Source organism: Megalobrama amblycephala, linkage group LG14 (assembly GCF_018812025.1).
Source record: "Megalobrama amblycephala isolate DHTTF-2021 linkage group LG14, ASM1881202v1, whole genome shotgun sequence".
In the NCBI taxonomy this organism is placed as follows: domain Eukaryota; kingdom Metazoa; phylum Chordata; class Actinopteri; order Cypriniformes; family Xenocyprididae; genus Megalobrama; species Megalobrama amblycephala.
In genome coordinates this window covers 17,780,899-17,799,542 of record NC_063057.1, presented here as the reverse complement: position 1 = coordinate 17,799,542, position 18,644 = coordinate 17,780,899, and the positions used below count along the sequence as shown (strand labels likewise).

The following is an 18,644-nucleotide window of genomic DNA, read 5'->3' as shown; positions in this document are numbered from 1 at the left end:
GAAACACTATTAAACTTAGATCTTGCAAAAGAATAAACTTTGGTTTCCATTATCTACTGTATATTAAAAATACTTTATTATTGCAGAATGTTGCAACATTCAATAAAATATACAAATGCTAACCAAAACAAAAAGTAGACAGGACATTCAAGACCCATTTAAAAGGATGCAAGTGTACAGTAAAACAACAAAATATTTGGAAATAATCTGCACATTGCACATATACAGTGCCCCACAAAGGGTGTTATTTATGAATATTTATGTAAAGTGTAAAATGACAGAATTATATAACAAAATAATTAAAAGAAAACATAAGTTTGTAAAGTTTTAAATTAAATATCAATGCACATAAAATGAATACAAATATACTGTGACACTTTGTGGTTGTCCAATGTAAGTGGAACATGTCCATAGTAAATGTAATGAACTACACCACTGGTTACTCTGAGAATTAATTACTTTATACACCCACTTAAAATCTCCTTGACACCAGATAAAATTCAGTGATGGATAAGAAAATGTGATCATCGTTAGTTATCTAATGCAATGACAAAATATATATTTAAGTGTGGCTTAAATGTGCTTTAAAATCTCTATTTGAAAGAATTAAGAATAGTTTATAAATTGTATGCTTTCTTAGATTCACCTTGCTTTACACCCACATCTGAACTCATAACTTATTTTGCTTTAATTGCTACTTTGTGAGGAACCTGGTAAATGGCATCTTCATGTGTCATTGAGGTCACTTCTCTGATCTTTGCCTCGCTATCTGCTACGTTTCGACCGAAATATCCGACCACAGCGTAGTCAGTAGTAAGCGAAGAGATGCCTCTAATGTCTTTTGACTCTGGTTTGGTGTTCATAAAGTTAATGGTGGAATACTGTAGAGTTTCTGGATGATTTAGTGTGGGGGCTTCATCTGGTGACATCATACCTTTATTGACATAAAAAGGCTCTTCCCCATTGTCCACCGAATCAGCCTAGCGGATGAAGAATGGATAATCTTCAGTAGAGAGCTTTTATGAACAATACACTTGAAATTTGTCAGTGGGTGGAAAGAGTAACTGTATGTAAAAGTGGTCTGGCATATATGAGTTTGACATGTTTAAGAATGAATAGAATGTGTGTGTTTGATATACTGTAACATACCACATCAGTCCCAATGAGTCCAGTTTTATCTCCTCTTTGAGTCCTGCAGATCCGTCTACAGAAATAATCCATAATTACATACATATAACTGTTTACATCTCATTCATCAGAAATTGCTCAGAGGTTGCTCTTTCACAGCTCAGGAGACTTAAAGGATTAGTTCACTTTCAAATTAAAATTTCCTGATAATTTACTGACCCCCATGTCATCCAAGATGTTCATGTCGTTCTTTCTTCAGTCAAAAAGAAATTAAGGTTTTTGATGAAAACATTCCAGGATTATTCTCCTTATAGTGGACTTCAATGGAGCCCAAACAGTTGAAGGTCAAAATTACAGTTTCAGTGCAGCCTCAAAGGGCATGAAACGATACCAGACGAGGAATAAGAGTCTTATCTAGAGAAACAATTGTATATAATTGTATATAAATTAAAAATTATATACATTTCAACCATAAATGCTCATCTTGAACTAGCTCTCTTCTTCTTCTCTATTTGAATTCCAGCAGTGTAGACACTGATAAGTGTATTACTGCCCTCCACAGGTTAAAGTTTGAACCAATTGTTTTATACTTGCACTAGCATATTGTATATGGCAATTTAGTTCAAACTTTGACCTGTGGAGGGCAGTAATACACTTATCAGTGTCTACACTGCTGGAATTCAAATAGAGAAGAAGAAGAGAGCTAGTTTTTTTTTTTTTTTTTTTTTAGAAAATGAGCAATGGTTTCTCTAGATAAGACCCTTATTTCTTGTCTGGGATCGCTGTAAACTGTAATTTTGACCTTTAACCTTTGGGCTCCATTGAAGACCACTATAAGGAGAATAATTCTGGAATGTTTTCATCAAAAACCTTCATTTCTTTTCGACTGAAGAAAGAAAGACATGAACATCTTGGATGACATGGGGGTGAGTAAATTATCAAGAAATTTTAATCTGAAAGTGAACTAATCCTTTAAAGGTGCAATGTGTAAAATTGGGGAGGATCTATTAACAGAAATTCAATATAATATACATAACTATGTTTTCAGTGGTGTATAAAGACCTTACATAATGAACCGTTATGTTTTTATTACCTTAAAATGAGCCATTTCTATCTACATACAACACAGGTCTCCTTACAAGTTAAGTCGCCATTATGCGCCAGCATGTTTTTACAACAACATTCTTGACTTGTGTCGTCCAGACGGCCACTGCCTCACCTCTAGATGCCTCTAAAATTTACACACTGCACCTTTAAGTGAAATCTAATGTTACATAGAACTCCATTAAGTATCAAATTTGTCTCCGATGTTTCTCCTAAAATTTTGTAGGTGAAATAAAGTTAGAAATTCAAGAGATATTTGCTGGCATACAGTTAGTGTATACAGCTATAAGATGAATATGGATAACATAACCCAGATAATTTGAAAATGAAAAAAGTTTAAGTTTATGTTGAAATCTTTGACTTTTGATTGAAAATTTATCAAATCTAAAGACAGTTTGAGACATTGTTGAGATCTCCTCTGAAACTTTAGAGTGGACACACGCAAGTGGGTCTTTTTCTGGGAAATGGAGACTAGAGAAGCAGGAGACTTAAGCAATAGTCTCTATTTTTTATCTATAATTCATTTAATGCTGTCTAGGAGAAACGATTGAGATATTAAAGAGATCTCATTTGTGTTTTTTCTTTCCAAGGGGAAAGATCATACTATAATAGTGTTTACATCAGGCATCACAAAGTTTACTTACTTGTACAGCAGTGTTGTGATCCATAAGATGGTTATGAAAGTAGCCCCACCAACGACTCCAACCAGGAGGGAGTAAACGTCAAACCCTATAAAGTGACAGTTCATGGACAGTTCTTTATTACAAAAAGAGCAACTGTACTGATATCAAGCAAATATTCAACTCAATATATCTGAATAACTGTATTCATTATATAAAAAAAAAACAGCAGGCTATAGATGATTCATTGCCATATCACTGACTGAAATAGATTAAAGTTGAAATTTACATGAAGTTTTCTGAATGATTTTCTGAGTGAAAACCAGATAAAACAACTGTTCGGCAGTGCCATGAGTGTTTCTGCTGACACACTGCAGAGATGTGTGTGTGAGTGACTGATGTAGAGTGATGGAGCTCCTCAAGACTGTGCTGCTCAATCGCTCTTCACTGATGAACGTGTCTGAAGAGTTAGTGACAGGACGTCCAGACAGACGCCACTCCAGTTTAGGAGAGGGATTCCCATCAACCTCACAGAAACACTCAGTTACATCAGTTCCATTACAACTGGAGGAGGGAGAGATTTTAGGGGCATCTAATAGAGAGAAAAAAAAAAAAAAAATCAAGAAACGACAAGTTGAACCTTTTCTGAGTAACTTTTCTATTGTAGTTCACATTGCTTACAATTACTGAAGAAGGCTTACATATTAATGACTAATTTTGCTTACAGTTCACATTCACACACTAGCTGCTTTCTGTGTTACTTCCTGGCTCTATAGTAGATTTAACTTGACACTGGAGCACTAAAGAAGTGCTAATGAATGTCAGTAAAGCAAATTAGCAGCAATTAAAAGTCATGCTAACTTTTTCCGCATGTAACAGAAAAAGTAGCAGAATGTCCACTCTGCTCTTTTCCATATGAAACTGAATAGGAACTGGGGCTGTCAAGCTCCAACTCTGGCCCTCAAGGTCCACCATCCTGTAGAGTTCAGATCCAACCTTAAAGCTGCAATCCTTAACTTTTTTTGGTTAAAAATTATCCAAAATCAATTTTTGAGCAAGTACATAACCAGCCAGTGATCAAAACTATCTCCTTACCTTAGGCCGATTCACAACAGCAAGCTTGTAATAATGTTTTGGTAACACTTTCATTAGTTAAACATTACTTAATGTATTAACATGAACTAACCATGAGCAATACATTTGTTACTGTATTTACTAATCTTCGTTAGCATTAGTTAATGAAAATACAGCTGTTCATTGTTTGTTCATGTTAGTTCACAGATTTTAATAAATGTATTAGTAAATGTTAAAACTAACTTTAAAGGTCCCGTTCTTCGTGATCCCATGTTTCAAACTTTAGTTAGTGTGTAATGTTGTTGTTAGAGTATAAATAAAATCTGTAAAATTTTAAAGCTCAAAGTTCAATGCCAAGCGAGATATTTTATTTAACAGAAGTCGCCTACATCGAACGGCCAGTTTGGACTACATCCCTCTACTTCCTTCTTTAATGACGTCACTAAAACAGTTTTTTGACTAACCTCCGCCCACAGGAATACACAAGATATGAAGTGGGGTTGAATATTTGTAGAGTGTGTTTGTCGCCATGTCGTCGAAACGCTGTTATTTTCATCCCGCAGTCCAATCACCGAGTCTGATTCCGGCTCAAATTGATAGGGTAAAATTAAAGACATATTTACAATAACACTGAGCGCATGCATCTCCACGTTATGGTAAGAGGCGTGACCTTTCCGGGTCAGTAAATCTCTCAGCTAAGCTGCTGTCGAATCACAACACAGGAACCGCTGGTACAATCAGAACTCGTTACGTATTTCTGAAGGAGGGACTTCATAGAACAAGGAAGTCATCAGCCCGTTTTTATGACAGTGGAAACAGCGGTATACAGATAAGTAAATTATGTGAAAAATACTGTGTTTTTTTACATGCGAAACATGAACATGTTATATTGCACACTATAAACACAATCAAAGCTTCAAAAAAACCACGAAAAACGGGACCTTTAACAAAGATTAATAAATACTCTCTGCTAGTAGACTATGCATATAGGATGCTGCTGGTAGCGGATCATTTTACAGCCTATTCTCACAGCAGCTGGAATAATTAAACGTATCATTTTGATGGTGGATTGTAATCCAGAAAGATCCAAATGACAATTGTCAGTGACAACTGGAGATTCAGCCATGGTCAAAAAGCAAAAGACTTCGGACTGCTGAGTGGCTACAGAAATTACAAGTTACAAGTAATGCTACTACACACTAAATACACAGTCACGCAATGCTGATGTTGTTAACATTAACAATTTGAGAACAAAATAATAATAATTTGCACGGTTTGATACGATATGAGCTAAGCGATCCTTAGATTTAATCATCATTGGCAGTGCGATTTATTGTAGGCCTAATGCTTTTTCCCCTCAGTTGGTCAGAACAAAAGTGGCAGACATGTTACATACTTGTTCAGATGACACATTCTGGTGAAAATTCCTACTTTGGTCATACTTCGAGACTACAATCTGTGATTCCGAAGTACAGTAGCCACACCGATGTGGTGACTTGACACCAAACATTAGATTCAACCTCGCTGAGGAGTCGTGCCGATGCACAATGCAGGTAAAGTTAATAATTCCGCATATAATTGCAATTGCAGGTTTCAAACAGAGACTAAGAGGCAAATCTTACGGACAGCAGCTTTAATCAAACACACCTGAGCAAGATAATAAAGGTCATTAGGATTAGAAAGTTACAGGCAGGTGAGTTTGATTAAAGTTGGAGCTAAACTCTGCAGGAAAGTAGACCAACATGTCCAGACGTGAGAATTCCTGTCCAACATCATCGAGTGTATACTTCACTTCTGGATATGTGCAAATAAATTACAAACGTAAACACTTAGTAACAAACCCAAAGAAACAAACACATCAAAACGTGACTTAAATGCCAGAGTGCACTGACAGTCCTTAAGTTCTATGGACTACTTTAATGTAATTTTTTTTTTTACTTGACAGCCCCAGTTCACTGCTATATGAAAAAAGCAGGCAGCCTAGACATTTTGCTAAATAACTTCTTTTGTGCTCCACTGAAACATTGTTAATGATGGAAGAATTTTCGTTTTTTGTTTGAAAGGTTTCCTTTTATTACTCACACTGAATGTCCAGCATCACTGATGACTCTTGGGTGCCGTGTTTGTTCTGAGCTGTACAATTGTACCATCCTCCCTGTGTCTGGTTGATCTTATTGAAGGTAAGCGTGTCTCCAGTCTGCAGCTGTTTCAACTGTCCTTCACTATCTCTAGACCAGGTGTAGTTCAGCACTGCTGGATTTGCATCACTGCTGCAGGTCAGAGTCACTGAACTGCCCTCCAACACCGAGCCAGAGGGAAGCACAGAAACTGATGTGTTTTTAGGGGAATCTGAGGGAAAACAAATACATGGCCTCACAATATAATTAACAATAATATGATTACCAAGTCAAAACAGATATAAAGCATCACTTACACTGAACATGTAATGTGATGCTGTCCTGTGCTGTTTTGTTCTTGTCCAGTATCTGGTAGGTTATAGTGCAGGTGAAAGTGACTCTGTGGTGACGGTGAGCAGCAGTGAAGTTCAGATCAGAGATGAGCTCCTGTTGTCTGCTGCTCTCACTGAGGGGGATTCTGGGAGTGGAGCTCCATGTGAGAGTTGGTGGAGGAGAGGAGCAGAGAGTCTCAGCAGAGCAGCGCAGACTCACAGAGCTCCCCTCCAACACCTCCTCCTGATCCTGAACCTCCTTCTGCTCCACATACAGCTTCACTGTTCGTTTGGGGGGAGACTCTGAAATACACACAAATACAAGATTAAAAGAAAATGATGGCATGAAAAATACTTTTAAAATATTCATTTAACACTTTCATTTATAAATTAAGTTTTCAAATCACTTACCAATGACATTTATAGTGGAAGTGTTAATTGTGTAGGTGAATTTCAGAGTACCACTCTCAATCCTGAAGTAATATTTACCATTATGATTTGAACTAACATCATAAAATATAGTGGTGCAGTTCTTCTCATGTAGTTTTCCAGTTATTTCCCCTTTAAAGTGATCAGGTTTGGGATCTCTCGAGTTAAACACTTGATGGTTATTCGCATTATCTCCATCTTTGAGCCACAATCCTGTAGCATCACTCTCAGTGAGGTATTTGTCCTCGTCTTTCCCAATCTCAAATGTGCACTTTATGATCACACATGATCCACTGAGAGCTTCAATCCTCTCTGGCAGACTGATGCTGAAATCTTTACAGCAAACACCTAATAACACACAACACAAACATGTAAAGCATACAAAGAAATGTACAAGCACAATTCAAGTCATATATACCCTATATTGACTAGGCCTTTCAGTTACTTTTCAGTTAAATTGAAAAATGCAATAATGAAGCAATAAAAGCAGAGGGGAAAATCAATAAACAGCCTGTGTTGATCGATGCAGACAGATGCTTTAGTACTAACTGAATCAACATCAGAATTGTAACATGGCAAAAAGTCAGAATACATGAATAAAAATAAAATCTAACATATTTGATGTTCAACTTTCTCATTTCATATTGTCAGTATTTTATTTACTGACTTAATATACTTTATACTTTTAAGTCTACATGAAAATGTAATGGAGCAATAAGTATGTTTTCTTTGCAAATTGAGTAATCGTACAAGTATTCGGTCTTAACAGAACTCAAGTAAAGTACAAATAATCAAACAAGTATACTAGTAGTGAAGTAGGCCTACTGTTATTCAAATTAAAACATTTAGACCTATACACAACCAACTAAAATGCATTGATGCTATAAAGCACACATAATAAACGTTTTAGTTCCAACATCTTACAAAAGTCTTATTAAAGTCATTGGTGAAGTTAAAGAAAAGATATACATACCTTGTAAGAGAAAGACAAAAACACAGACTTTCTCAGCTACACTCATCTTGCCATTAAAAGAAGCTTAAACCTAAGTAGAGACCAAACATACAGATACATCACAAACATTAAACATAAACAACATATATTCAAAATTGTTGTTCTGCATGATTTTAAGCAAACAAATACTTTTTTTCTTATAATCATGATTCATCTAAAGCAAATCATCTTTATTTTAAAAAAAATACTGAAGTAAAAGCGTTAAACCTTATTTGATGGCCTCTATGCGATTGATTGCATACTGAGAACACAAAAACTGTTTTATTTTTCTCAAACAAAAACTTGTTCTGACCACATCATTGCTTCATCGGTGAAACCGCAGCTAGCTGTAGCATGGGAAAGTCATCACAACTATATATCTCAGACAGTCAGATGAACTATTACACAAATGAGTGCTTCCTATAGCAGTAGTTTTATATGTTGGTTTCAAGCATTTAATTCAAAACCCTTTTAAATGTGAATATTTATTTCTTTATTTATATTTAGAAAGATAGATTTGACTTTTCTTTACAATGACTTTACAACATTAACACATCAACACAGGTAACAACCTCACCTCTCCTCACATCTGACTTTATTATAGAGGTTGTTACATAAAGTCATTGTAAAGAAAAGTAAAACCAAAAAAAGGCCTATATACAGAGTAAAGACTTTTTGTGGCCAAGTCTTTGATGTATGTGCCTTTATACTGTAACTGACTTTCAAAAAATATTCACTTTGATACGCTAACTGGGGTAAAAGATGTGACAACCAACCACGGACAAAAAGTAAAAATATGAATGCTTAACATTTAAGATGTTTCCACTGTTTTTAAAATTATACTAGATAACTTCTTTGGCCAAACAATGTCCTTAATCCTTAATTAACAAAACACTTTTGAATATACATTTTTTTTTAGATCTAGTAATGTCTGTAAATACTGAGTCGCCTGTTATTATAAATTATACAGCATGCAACGTCAACTGGCGGCCCGCGGGCCAAATCCGGCCCGCCAGAGATTTCCATCCGGCCCCCAGAATAATACTGAATTCAGGAATAGCCTTGTAAGAGGAAAAAGTTTAGGGCTGGTCCGAATACCATTTTTTGATGAACATCGACTATTCGAAGCTTCGGAGAGAGGGGCTGAACATATTTTTCTCTCTAATAAAGGCAGGAATCTGTGTCTGTATATCCGTTTGCATTTTTATTATTTCGAGAACCGTTCATCCAATCGACTTCACAGGGGAGTGCAGTGTCGCATTTGGTGCAATATAGATGGACACGCGAGACGCGACACATTCAGAATTAATAAACTTTTAGTAAACTACAGTCAGAACAGCGCGAGCGGGAAGCGGCGCACCTCACGCGGGCAGGGCTTATGCTCCGAGAACGGTCACTGCACTAGTGATATAAAACGCACACACACAGGTCTGTTAAATTAAGCAATACTTTTAAGGTAGTCTAATAATTGTCTGACTAACAAATTGACACAGAAATTTAAACAAAGAAAAACGAAATTAAGTTAAATTAAAAACGAGATTAATTTAGATTGATAATAACGGGTAAAAATGCTAATACATTTTGTCTATTATTCTATTTTCCACAATGTCAAAGCAACAAAACACAAGCTCAGACATGCACAAACTCCGCTGTTCTGCGCTCTAGCCAGAGAACACTCCCGTTGCTGGAACACGCGTCGGTTCTATTTCTAGCATGCACGCGTTTTCTGCGTGGCTCGAGCGCGCCTGAGACGCGTGTCTCAGTGTGCAAACTCCAACCTGTTAAATATGGGAGCCGAAATAAAAACGGACACGCCACGCAGCTGAGTCGCTCACGCAGCCAGTGTGTCGCCGGCCTTATTCAAGGGGGAATGAGAACCGTTTTTTATTTTTAATCTAACGAAACAAAAAGCCTTCTGAAAAGTAGCTTGTGCCATAGCCTGCCTTCAGTCAAGAATGACGATAAACGCGTTCTCTCATTGAACATCTTTTATTGTTTCACGTGCTCATTTTTTCACAAATGTCAAAATTTTCCTTGTCTGGGATTTGCGCACAATTGCGTGACAGTGATGGACAGCTTGAAAGCCTCACAAATATGAAGCCTTAAATATCGCTATCGCCCCCTGGTGGCTTGCTGCAGTACAGGTAATATGTAAAAAATAACATAAATTTGGAATTAGAATTAGTATATCAAATAATAACATACAGTATTAGGATACAATTCGAATTTTATTTTATATTACGAGTATCTGGCCCTTACAGTGTCTGCAGTGAAAAATTCTGGCCCTTGGACAAATATAGTTGATGACCCCTGGAGTAAAATCATCTGAAACATGAGAATCAACACAATATAACAGAAAATAGAAAAGATCTACTGATATTGAACTACTTACCCGAGAAGGCTGATACGAATTGAGAAATGCTCTGAATATTGGTTAAGAGTACAAGTTCACTGTTGTGAAACTACTTTAAACTGGAAGCAGCTGTGCCATGTGAAGATAATGTATTACACCTCTATGCAAACATACTGAACAGTCAATACCTTCAAGCAAATTCTTCTTGATTTGTTAGACTTTCCATGATGCCAAACTTTGTGTAGCCTAACGCCAAAGTGTGATGATATTGATATAAACTGAACTTTTCTAAAATATTTTAAAAAGTTTCTTTTTTGTTTTAATCACAACAAGGACGGTCAGTCTGCAGGTTTCAATAAACCATCAAGAGTTGAAGAGGTTGCCATTTGACTGTTCAGTTAAATGATCCAACTCTTATGATTAAAAACTGTGCACAGTTTACAGTGTATACTAGTACTAGAAATTAAAAATTTAAAATAAAATAAAATGTGTGAAATATCAGCTATCATTCTTAACGTATTTTTTACTTATTTGAAAACAAATGGTGTGGGTGCTGAGCCCCTTGTCTCCTTCAACCTAGAAAGAGCCCATTTAGCACACTTTGACATCCTTTGTTCACCGAAATGTGTGAAATCACTGCTGAAACATATATACATACTGTACATATGTAACTTTTAGAAAGTGCCTTGCCCAGCCTTTTGTTTTGACTTCCTTAAAAGTGTATTCTTTTATGCAGAACCTGGTCAAAGTTCAAATATGCATTATCATCCACTTAAATTTGAGAACAAAGTCAGTGGTGTAATAGTATAACCATAATGCAAAACAGGTGTCAACAGAAAGGTTCTGTTTTCTTGTATCATGTATGAGATAAGATAAGGAGTTTTACAGTGGGCTACATGGAAGTAATGGAATGAGATGATGATAACTTGAACATGACTGGAACATTAAGCATAGAGACAACTGACCTAATTCTAGTCGATTTACTGAAAGTTACACTCACGGCATCATGGTCTAAGTGCAGCACAGGGAAGAGTTGAGTAGAGGATCTAAGTGCAGCAAAACTAGAAGATGAAGATAATTATTCAAGGAGAACCACATCAAAACACCAAGTCAATAATGAACAAACTAAAGAGAGCCACAGGGCTAGATATAAAGGGGTAAATGAGGAACTGAATAAGACAGGTGCACCTTTAAAGGGGTCATGAACTGAGAAAAAAAAAAACTTCTCCATGAGCTTTTGATATATAAGCGGTCATCATACTATAAAAATATCCCGTACGTTTCAGAACTGAAAACTTCCTTGTTAGTCCAATAAAAGCTTTTATTGAGACCAGGCCCATTGAACAACTGATCCTGGAACATGCCTGTCATAGATACACTGTTAAAAAATTACTGTAAATTTTACAGTAAAATACTGGCAGCAGGGTTGCCAGCCAGTTACTGTAATTTTTACAGTAGTGTTTCTGTAATTTAATTTACAGAATTTTACTGTAATCGAGAATACAGTAAAATTCTGTAAATTAAATTACAGAAACACTACTGTAAAAATTACAGTAACTGGCTGGCAACCCTGCTGCCAGTATTTTACTGTAAAATTTACAGTAATTTATATATTTTGTATACTGCATTTTTACAAAAAAATATATTGTATACTGCATTTAACATACTTCTTTAAATAGCAAATACACACATTCAAGTAGTTTAGTCAAGTAGAATATGTAAAATGCAGTATACAATATATTTTCCCTATTGCTTACTTAATGACTGGGAGCTGAATTTTAAATTTAATCTATTAACTGCATAAACTTTAAACAAATTTTAACTGCATAAAGTGTTGTATAATGCATAACTTAATTCACCCCCCTCCCAAAAAAAAAAAAAAAAAGATATTTGATGCTTCTTAATCTTGAAAAACAGGTCAAAATGTAATAAATATATCTTTCAAATGTACATAAAAAAATGCCATAAAAGGTGTATTATTTTGAATTTATTTTTTATTTAGAAAATCATTTTATTTTTTAAAGGGACAAAATTTTGTCATGAAAATGTTTTTAAATTACTTATTGGCCATCATGGCCCTTCACACAAAGAAATACAATTATAACTATAACTTGACCAACAGGGTCATATAAAAACATTTCTTAAAACCCACATCACTTTTATCACTTCATGAACATACCAACATGGCCAAACAACAAGTCCAACAAACTTGCGATCAAAAAAGAACAATTCTGCTCCAGATGATGTTCCATCCCAGGATTCAAAGATAGGCTAGAAATATTGAAAGGAACAAAGAGGACAATACATTAGATATATTACAAAACATAATACTTTAAGGGTGCGTTCACACTTGTAGTTCGGTTTGTTTGGTTCATTTGGTCCGGACCAAAGAAGAAAAAAAAACATTTAGTCCTGGTCCGGTTAGCGTTCAGATTGGCAATTTTATCACCGAACCAAAAGATACCGAACCTAAAGGCACAGGGATACATTCACAACGTGATTGGTCGGATTTTATGACGTATTGCCTATTTTGAGACGGAACTTACCGAACATCCAAAACAATGCTGTTTGCCGAGGTAAACGCACTCGTTGTGTGTGCGTAGCGGGGCGTAGCCTGCATGTGATGGTATTTTGGCCAGTTGGGAACTCGTGAAGAGCTTATAAAATGTGTAAAGTAGTCAAAACACCGGCAGGAATCCATCCGTCACACACACAAACGATCTGCTGTGTGGAGATGCGCGTCTGATGCCTGTGATGAGAAAACTCGCGTCTATGACGAGAAAAAACGACATGCGTGAGGATTCTGTCCTTTTTAGGGTCTCATCTTCCTGTTTTTGGTTCGGTTACATGTCTTTGGTCCGTGTTGCGTTCATATATCATTCGAACCGCACCAGAGTTCGTTTGGAAGCGGACCGAGACCCATCTTTTCAGCGGTCTCGGTCCGCTTGTTTGGTGCGCACCAGGGTTCGGATGGCAGCGTTCACATATGTTCAAATGAACCGCACTAACCGAGCAACCGCACCAGGGTTCGTTTTAATCGAACCAAACATGACAAGTGTGAACGCACCCTAAGAGACTGATAGAGGGATGATAGATACAGTCAGATACAGATATAGAATAATAAAAGTATATAATAAAAGGAAAAATAGATCTTGGTGTGTGTGTGTATTTCTTACATTTCAGAAATTCCACTGAAAATCCATCACTTTGCACAGAAGAGTGTCCACATGTAGGTTGAACGCAACCCGTTTCTTCTGAACAGTCTGCCTGTTGTTTTAGATGGCACTTTTCCTTTCGTCTTTGTTCCTCTCTCCAGATAAATACCTACAAAGTGCATAAAGGATCAGGAATTCAGATTGGTTTTAGCTTTTGAGGCATGTAATCATGTTTATGAAATTATACCATGTGGTAGAGCAGTATTAGCCTACAACTCCAGTCCTGAATACTTACCTCCCAGAAAGTTTTAGATGTCCCACTAATCAACACCTTATTTAACTAATTTGTTTGCCAGGGTCAAATAGAGAGACATCTAAAACATTCACCCTAAAAAATAAATGTCTAATCTAGTTGAGAAACAAATAGTTTGTAGTTGTGTTAAAGGCCTCAATAGATATAAAATGTACATCTAAAAGACAAGTACAGGATGATCAGTTTATTCATATCTGTAATAGCACATTTCATTTCAAGTTAAAAAAGATTTGTTTTCGTAATGGTACGTTAATACATTAACTATACAAGGCAAACTGAAATCAAACAGAGATGTTAAAGTGTTTGTATTACCTTAAGTTAGCAAATGTCCACAAATACATCACATTGGTTACGTTAACAGCATGAAGCAGCACCATTTTGCGTGACACATCCTCCGTGAGCGGCCTGATCGCGTCGCGAGGCTTTTTCGTTTCGGCCCGTGTTAACAGATGACTGTCTGCCTGTACAAATGTGATTTAACGTTACGCCATAAAATAATCACGACCAAGTGCGCTGATGAACACGAAGTTCTCGTGAATTCCAACTGTTTCTAATTATTAATTTTCGGCCCACAGCCGCTATGCTAAAGCGCCGGGGAATGTGTGAGATCCTACCGCGACCGCGCTGAGGAAAACCCCGCGCAAGTCTGCTTCGCGCCCCGCGGACGGAGGATGCGTCAATCCGGGGTTACCAATATGAATCGCGAATGTAAATACATACATGTTTACCAAAGACTGAGGGGGAAATGAAATAATAAGTCACTTACCACAGTTGTAAATCACTCCTCTTGCTGCTACTCGAATCTTGACCGTTGGAGATCCCACAATGCCTCTGTATATTTGAAATTTACAGCAATATTCTGTAAATTTGATTCAAACCGCCACGCCCCCGGAATTCATTGCAATTTACAGCAATATGCTGTATTATTAAAATACAGCCATCGGCTGTAAAATATTGCTGTAATTTTTACAGCAATTCATTACAGTGTAGGTGAAACCTTCGTAGAAGAAATCAACGGCTGCTTCATCACTGCAATGTTAGCCTCACCCACCGGCGTGTTAGTGAGATGAGGAGGAGCGAAGAGCAAAACAGGACTAAAAATGACATTACCTTTCAAAGGATCCTAATGCTAGGAATGTGGTTATTTATTTTCAACAATGTGAATGTCTCAGTTGAGCATTATTTATTTGTATTCAGTACATTTCAGTGTGGAATCTTTGGTAAATCGATTTTCGGCACAGGCTTTGGCTCAGACTTTTATGATATAGACTCGACAGTAATGCAACAAACATGTACAGTCAGATGTTCTTTGTCTATGTCTCAAGTAAACCAATCCAGTGACTAAACGGTCAACTTCATGTTGTTTCTCTTAGTAGGATGAAAATAATCAGTTATTTAAACATGCGATTAAATTATATATAGAAAACAATCAAAGAACGCTCCCTTTACAATCACTAGAGCTGTCAATCAAACACCGCGAGTTTATCAGTTCTGGACTTGTGCCAAAACTCCCATTTTATTCAACGAATCTCAAGTTTGCACTGTTAGTTATGATGAAAGCATTCATTAGTGTGCAGAAATAGAGTTGAAACATGTCTGTGAAAGGCTACAATGTTCATCACTGCAATTTTTTATGCCACAATCTAAACATAATGCCATAGATTTAAAGGTGCCATCGAATGTTTTTTACAAGATGTAATATAAGTCTAAGGTGTCCCCTGAATGTGTCTGTGAAGTTGCAGCTCAAAATACCCCATATTTTTTTTTTAATTGCCTATAGAAATGCGCCGATTCAGGTTGCGGCCCCTTTAAATCGTGCGCTCTCCGCCCACATATCTCGCGCTTGCCTTAAGCAGTGCATAAACAAAGTTTACACAGCTAATATAACCCTTAAAATGGATCTTTACAAAGTGTTCGTCATGCATACTGCATGCATGCGTTGGATTATGTGAGTATTGTATTTATTTGGATGTTTACATTTGATTCTGAATGAATTTGAGGCTGTGATCCGTGGCTAACGGCTAATGCTACACTGTTGGAGAGATTTATAAAGAATGAAGTTGTGTTTATGAATTATACAGACTTCAAGTGTTTAATAATGAAAATAGTGACGGCTCTTGTCTCCGTGAATACAGTAAGAAACGATGGTAACTTTAACCACATTTAACAGTACATTAGCAACATGCTAACGAAACATTCAGAAAGACAGTTTACAAATATCAAAAAAAAATATCATGTTATCATGGATCATGTCAGTTATTATTGCTCCATCTGCCATTTTTCGCTGTTGTCCTAGCTTGCTTACCTAGTCTGATGATTCAGCTGTGCACAGATAGACGTTAATACTGCCTGCCCTTGTGTAATGCCTCGATCATGGGCTGGCATATGCAAATATTGGGGGCGTACACCCAACTGTTACGTAACAGTTGGTGTTATGTTGAGATTTGCCTGTTCTTCAGAGGTCTTTTAAACAAATGAGATTTATATAAGAAGGAGGAAACAATGATGTTTGAGACTCACTGTATGTCATTTCCATGTACTGAACTCTGGTTATTCAACTATGCCAAGATAAATTCGATTTTTAATTCTAGGGCACCTTTAAATGTAATGCTATAATCAAAACTTTTCACAATTAGTTAACCTTAATAGTAAAAACTATATAAAATATTATTTAGGATGTGTTTAAATATTGTTGTAATGTGTACCTGTTGTATTTTAAAATTGTCTTACTGTTTGACTGTTACGTTGGCCAGATCTCTCTTGTAAAAGAGATTTTAAATCTCAATTAGACTTCCTGGTTAAATAAAGGTCAAATAAATAAATAAATAAATAAATAAATAAATAAAATAAACAATTAGGTAGTTTTTTTCCTTTTTGTTTTTATCTTGCATAGGCCAATATGAATGCCCTTCCTGATATAAATCCTGAATATAAGAAAGTTTATATGATGTTGATGACACTACTTTCATAAAAACTATTCAACATGTATTATCCCTGAATGTCAACAAAAGCAAGAATAAACTTGATTTTCCATCATCTCTTTTAAAAATGCTTAATTGCTGCAGAATGTTACAGCACTCAAAACACACAAATGCTAACTAAAACAAAAACAGACAGAATATTTGAAACTCATTTGAAAAGACTGGAGTATACATTAAACAAACAAACAAAAAGATTATGTGAGGATAAGTTATAGAAGAATATATTTGGAAATACTCTATACTGCACATACACACTGTCCCCCCAAAAGGATCTTTGGACAGTTATATATGTGCATGGAGTAGATAAAGATAACAAAATAATAAACAAAGTGACATTAATTGTGATGTTGATGTTAGTGGAACATATTCACCATTTTGTGGATACTCTGATAAGACACCTGTGTGAACTTGAGGGGAAATTATGCCATATATTCACAAAAAATAGTCACTTTAAATGCCGCATTCATTGACATGACAAAAAATGTAAGAAAAAAAATCATTTAACAGATTAATTTATCAATAAAAGGCTCAAATCACTCACCAATGACATTTATAGTGGAGGTGTTCATGTAGAAGGTGTATTTCAGAGCACCACTCTCAATCCTGAAGTAATATTTACCATTATGATTTGAACCAACATCATAAAAGACAGTGGTGCAGTTCTTCTCATGTAGTTTTCCAGTTATTTCCCCTTTAAAGCGATTATTGGGATCTCTGGAGTTAAACACTTGATTGTTATTCATATTAGTTCCATCTTTGAGCCACAATCCTGTAGCATCACTCTCAGTGAGGTATTTGTCCATGTTTTCCTCAATCTCAAATGTGCACTTTATGATCACACATGATCCACTGAGAGCTTCAATCTTCTCTGGCAGACTGATGCTGTTCTGTCTACAGCAAACACCTAATAACACACAACACAAACATGTAAAGCATACAGAAAAATCTACAAGTAGATTTTAAGTATTATGTAATAAGTATTGTGTTTTCCTTGTAAATAAATCAAGTAATTGTACAAGTATTTGGTTTTAACAAAAAGTAAGATTATTCATACTAATCAAATAATAAATTACTAAATAATATTATTTAATAATAACTTTACTTCAGTAGTGAATCCTATTACAAATTATTGCAATTAAACCATTTAGATCTATATACACAACAGACTAACACTGATGATATAAAACATTCATGATAAATGTTTTAGCTGTTCATTTCATCTTAAAAATGTCTCATTAAAGTCATTGGTGAAGGTGAAGAAAAGATACACATACCTTGTAAGAGAAAGACAAAAACACAGACTTTCTCAGCTACACTCATCTTGCCATTAAAAGAAGCTTAAACCTAAGTAGAGACCAAACATGTAGATACATCACAAAAATGATACATCATAGAAATTATAAAAATATACATTAAAAAATGCCATTCTGGAATTATATTATGATAAACAAAAATTCTAATGCATAAATTCTTAATCTTCTGGAGCAAACCATCTGTTTTATACAGTGAGTTTTAAAAGCAGTTTAACCTGGAATCTAACCTGGTCACACATACACTGAGCTAAAACTGAGCTTTTTTTTATGTTTTCTCAAGAAGCAGTTGTTCTTAAAGTGACTCAGATCTGTATTACATGTATGAAACATTTTTGACTTCAATGTAAAATATTGTCTCTAAAGTCCATTTAGGGAACTGACCTGAAGCTTCACTATGATCCATAAATCATTAATATAAATTATAGAGAGATTATTATTGCTGGTTATAAACTAAAGGATAGGAGAATAAAATATTTTAAAACAAAATAAACACTCCTAAAAATATTAAAACTAAAGATTAGGTCCTACTGTAAGCTACTGGGATATTAAAATACTTACCAGATAAGGCAGTTTGAAGAAATCCTCTGAATATTGATTAAGAAAGAATACAAGTGCTTTGCTGTAACTGACTGTAGACTGAAGGAGCTGTGGCTGTGTGAAGAAAACACAAGTAGGTCACTGATATTTGTCTTATTACACCAGGGGTGTCCAAAGTTCAGCCCGCAGGCCAATTA

At 35.7% G+C, this 18,644-nt stretch overlaps 2 protein-coding genes across 5 annotated transcripts; both read right to left on the bottom strand.

Moving 5' to 3' along the window:
* Positions 1 to 394: 394 nt before the first annotated feature.
* zmp:0000000650 (B-cell receptor CD22) lies at positions 395 to 17,263 on the bottom strand. 4 transcript variants are annotated; one of them, XM_048156088.1, is made up of 9 exons: positions 17,139 to 17,263; positions 7,778 to 7,847; positions 6,787 to 7,152; positions 6,361 to 6,678; positions 6,009 to 6,275; positions 3,142 to 3,444; positions 2,877 to 2,961; positions 1,150 to 1,204; positions 395 to 980 (listed from the first exon to the last, which is right to left on the bottom strand). In XM_048156088.1, the coding sequence occupies exons 2-9, from the start codon at positions 7,821 to 7,823 to the stop codon at positions 678 to 680; spliced, it is 1,743 nt and encodes a 580-aa protein (XP_048012045.1). In that variant the 5' UTR covers positions 7,824 to 7,847; positions 17,139 to 17,263; the 3' UTR covers positions 395 to 677. The 4 variants fall into 4 exon arrangements, with proteins under 4 accessions (XP_048012045.1, XP_048012048.1, XP_048012047.1 ...); XM_048156091.1 differs by having other exon boundaries at positions 6,865 to 7,152; XM_048156090.1 differs by lacking the exon at positions 17,139 to 17,263 and adding an exon at positions 10,188 to 11,525.
* LOC125245506 (sialic acid-binding Ig-like lectin 13) lies at positions 16,803 to 18,540 on the bottom strand. Its single transcript, XM_048156098.1, has 3 exons — positions 18,469 to 18,540; positions 17,872 to 17,941; positions 16,803 to 17,501 (listed from the first exon to the last, which is right to left on the bottom strand). The coding sequence occupies exons 2-3, from the start codon at positions 17,915 to 17,917 to the stop codon at positions 17,131 to 17,133; spliced, it is 417 nt and encodes a 138-aa protein (XP_048012055.1). The 5' UTR covers positions 17,918 to 17,941; positions 18,469 to 18,540; the 3' UTR covers positions 16,803 to 17,130.
* Positions 18,541 to 18,644: the final 104 nt, after the last annotated feature.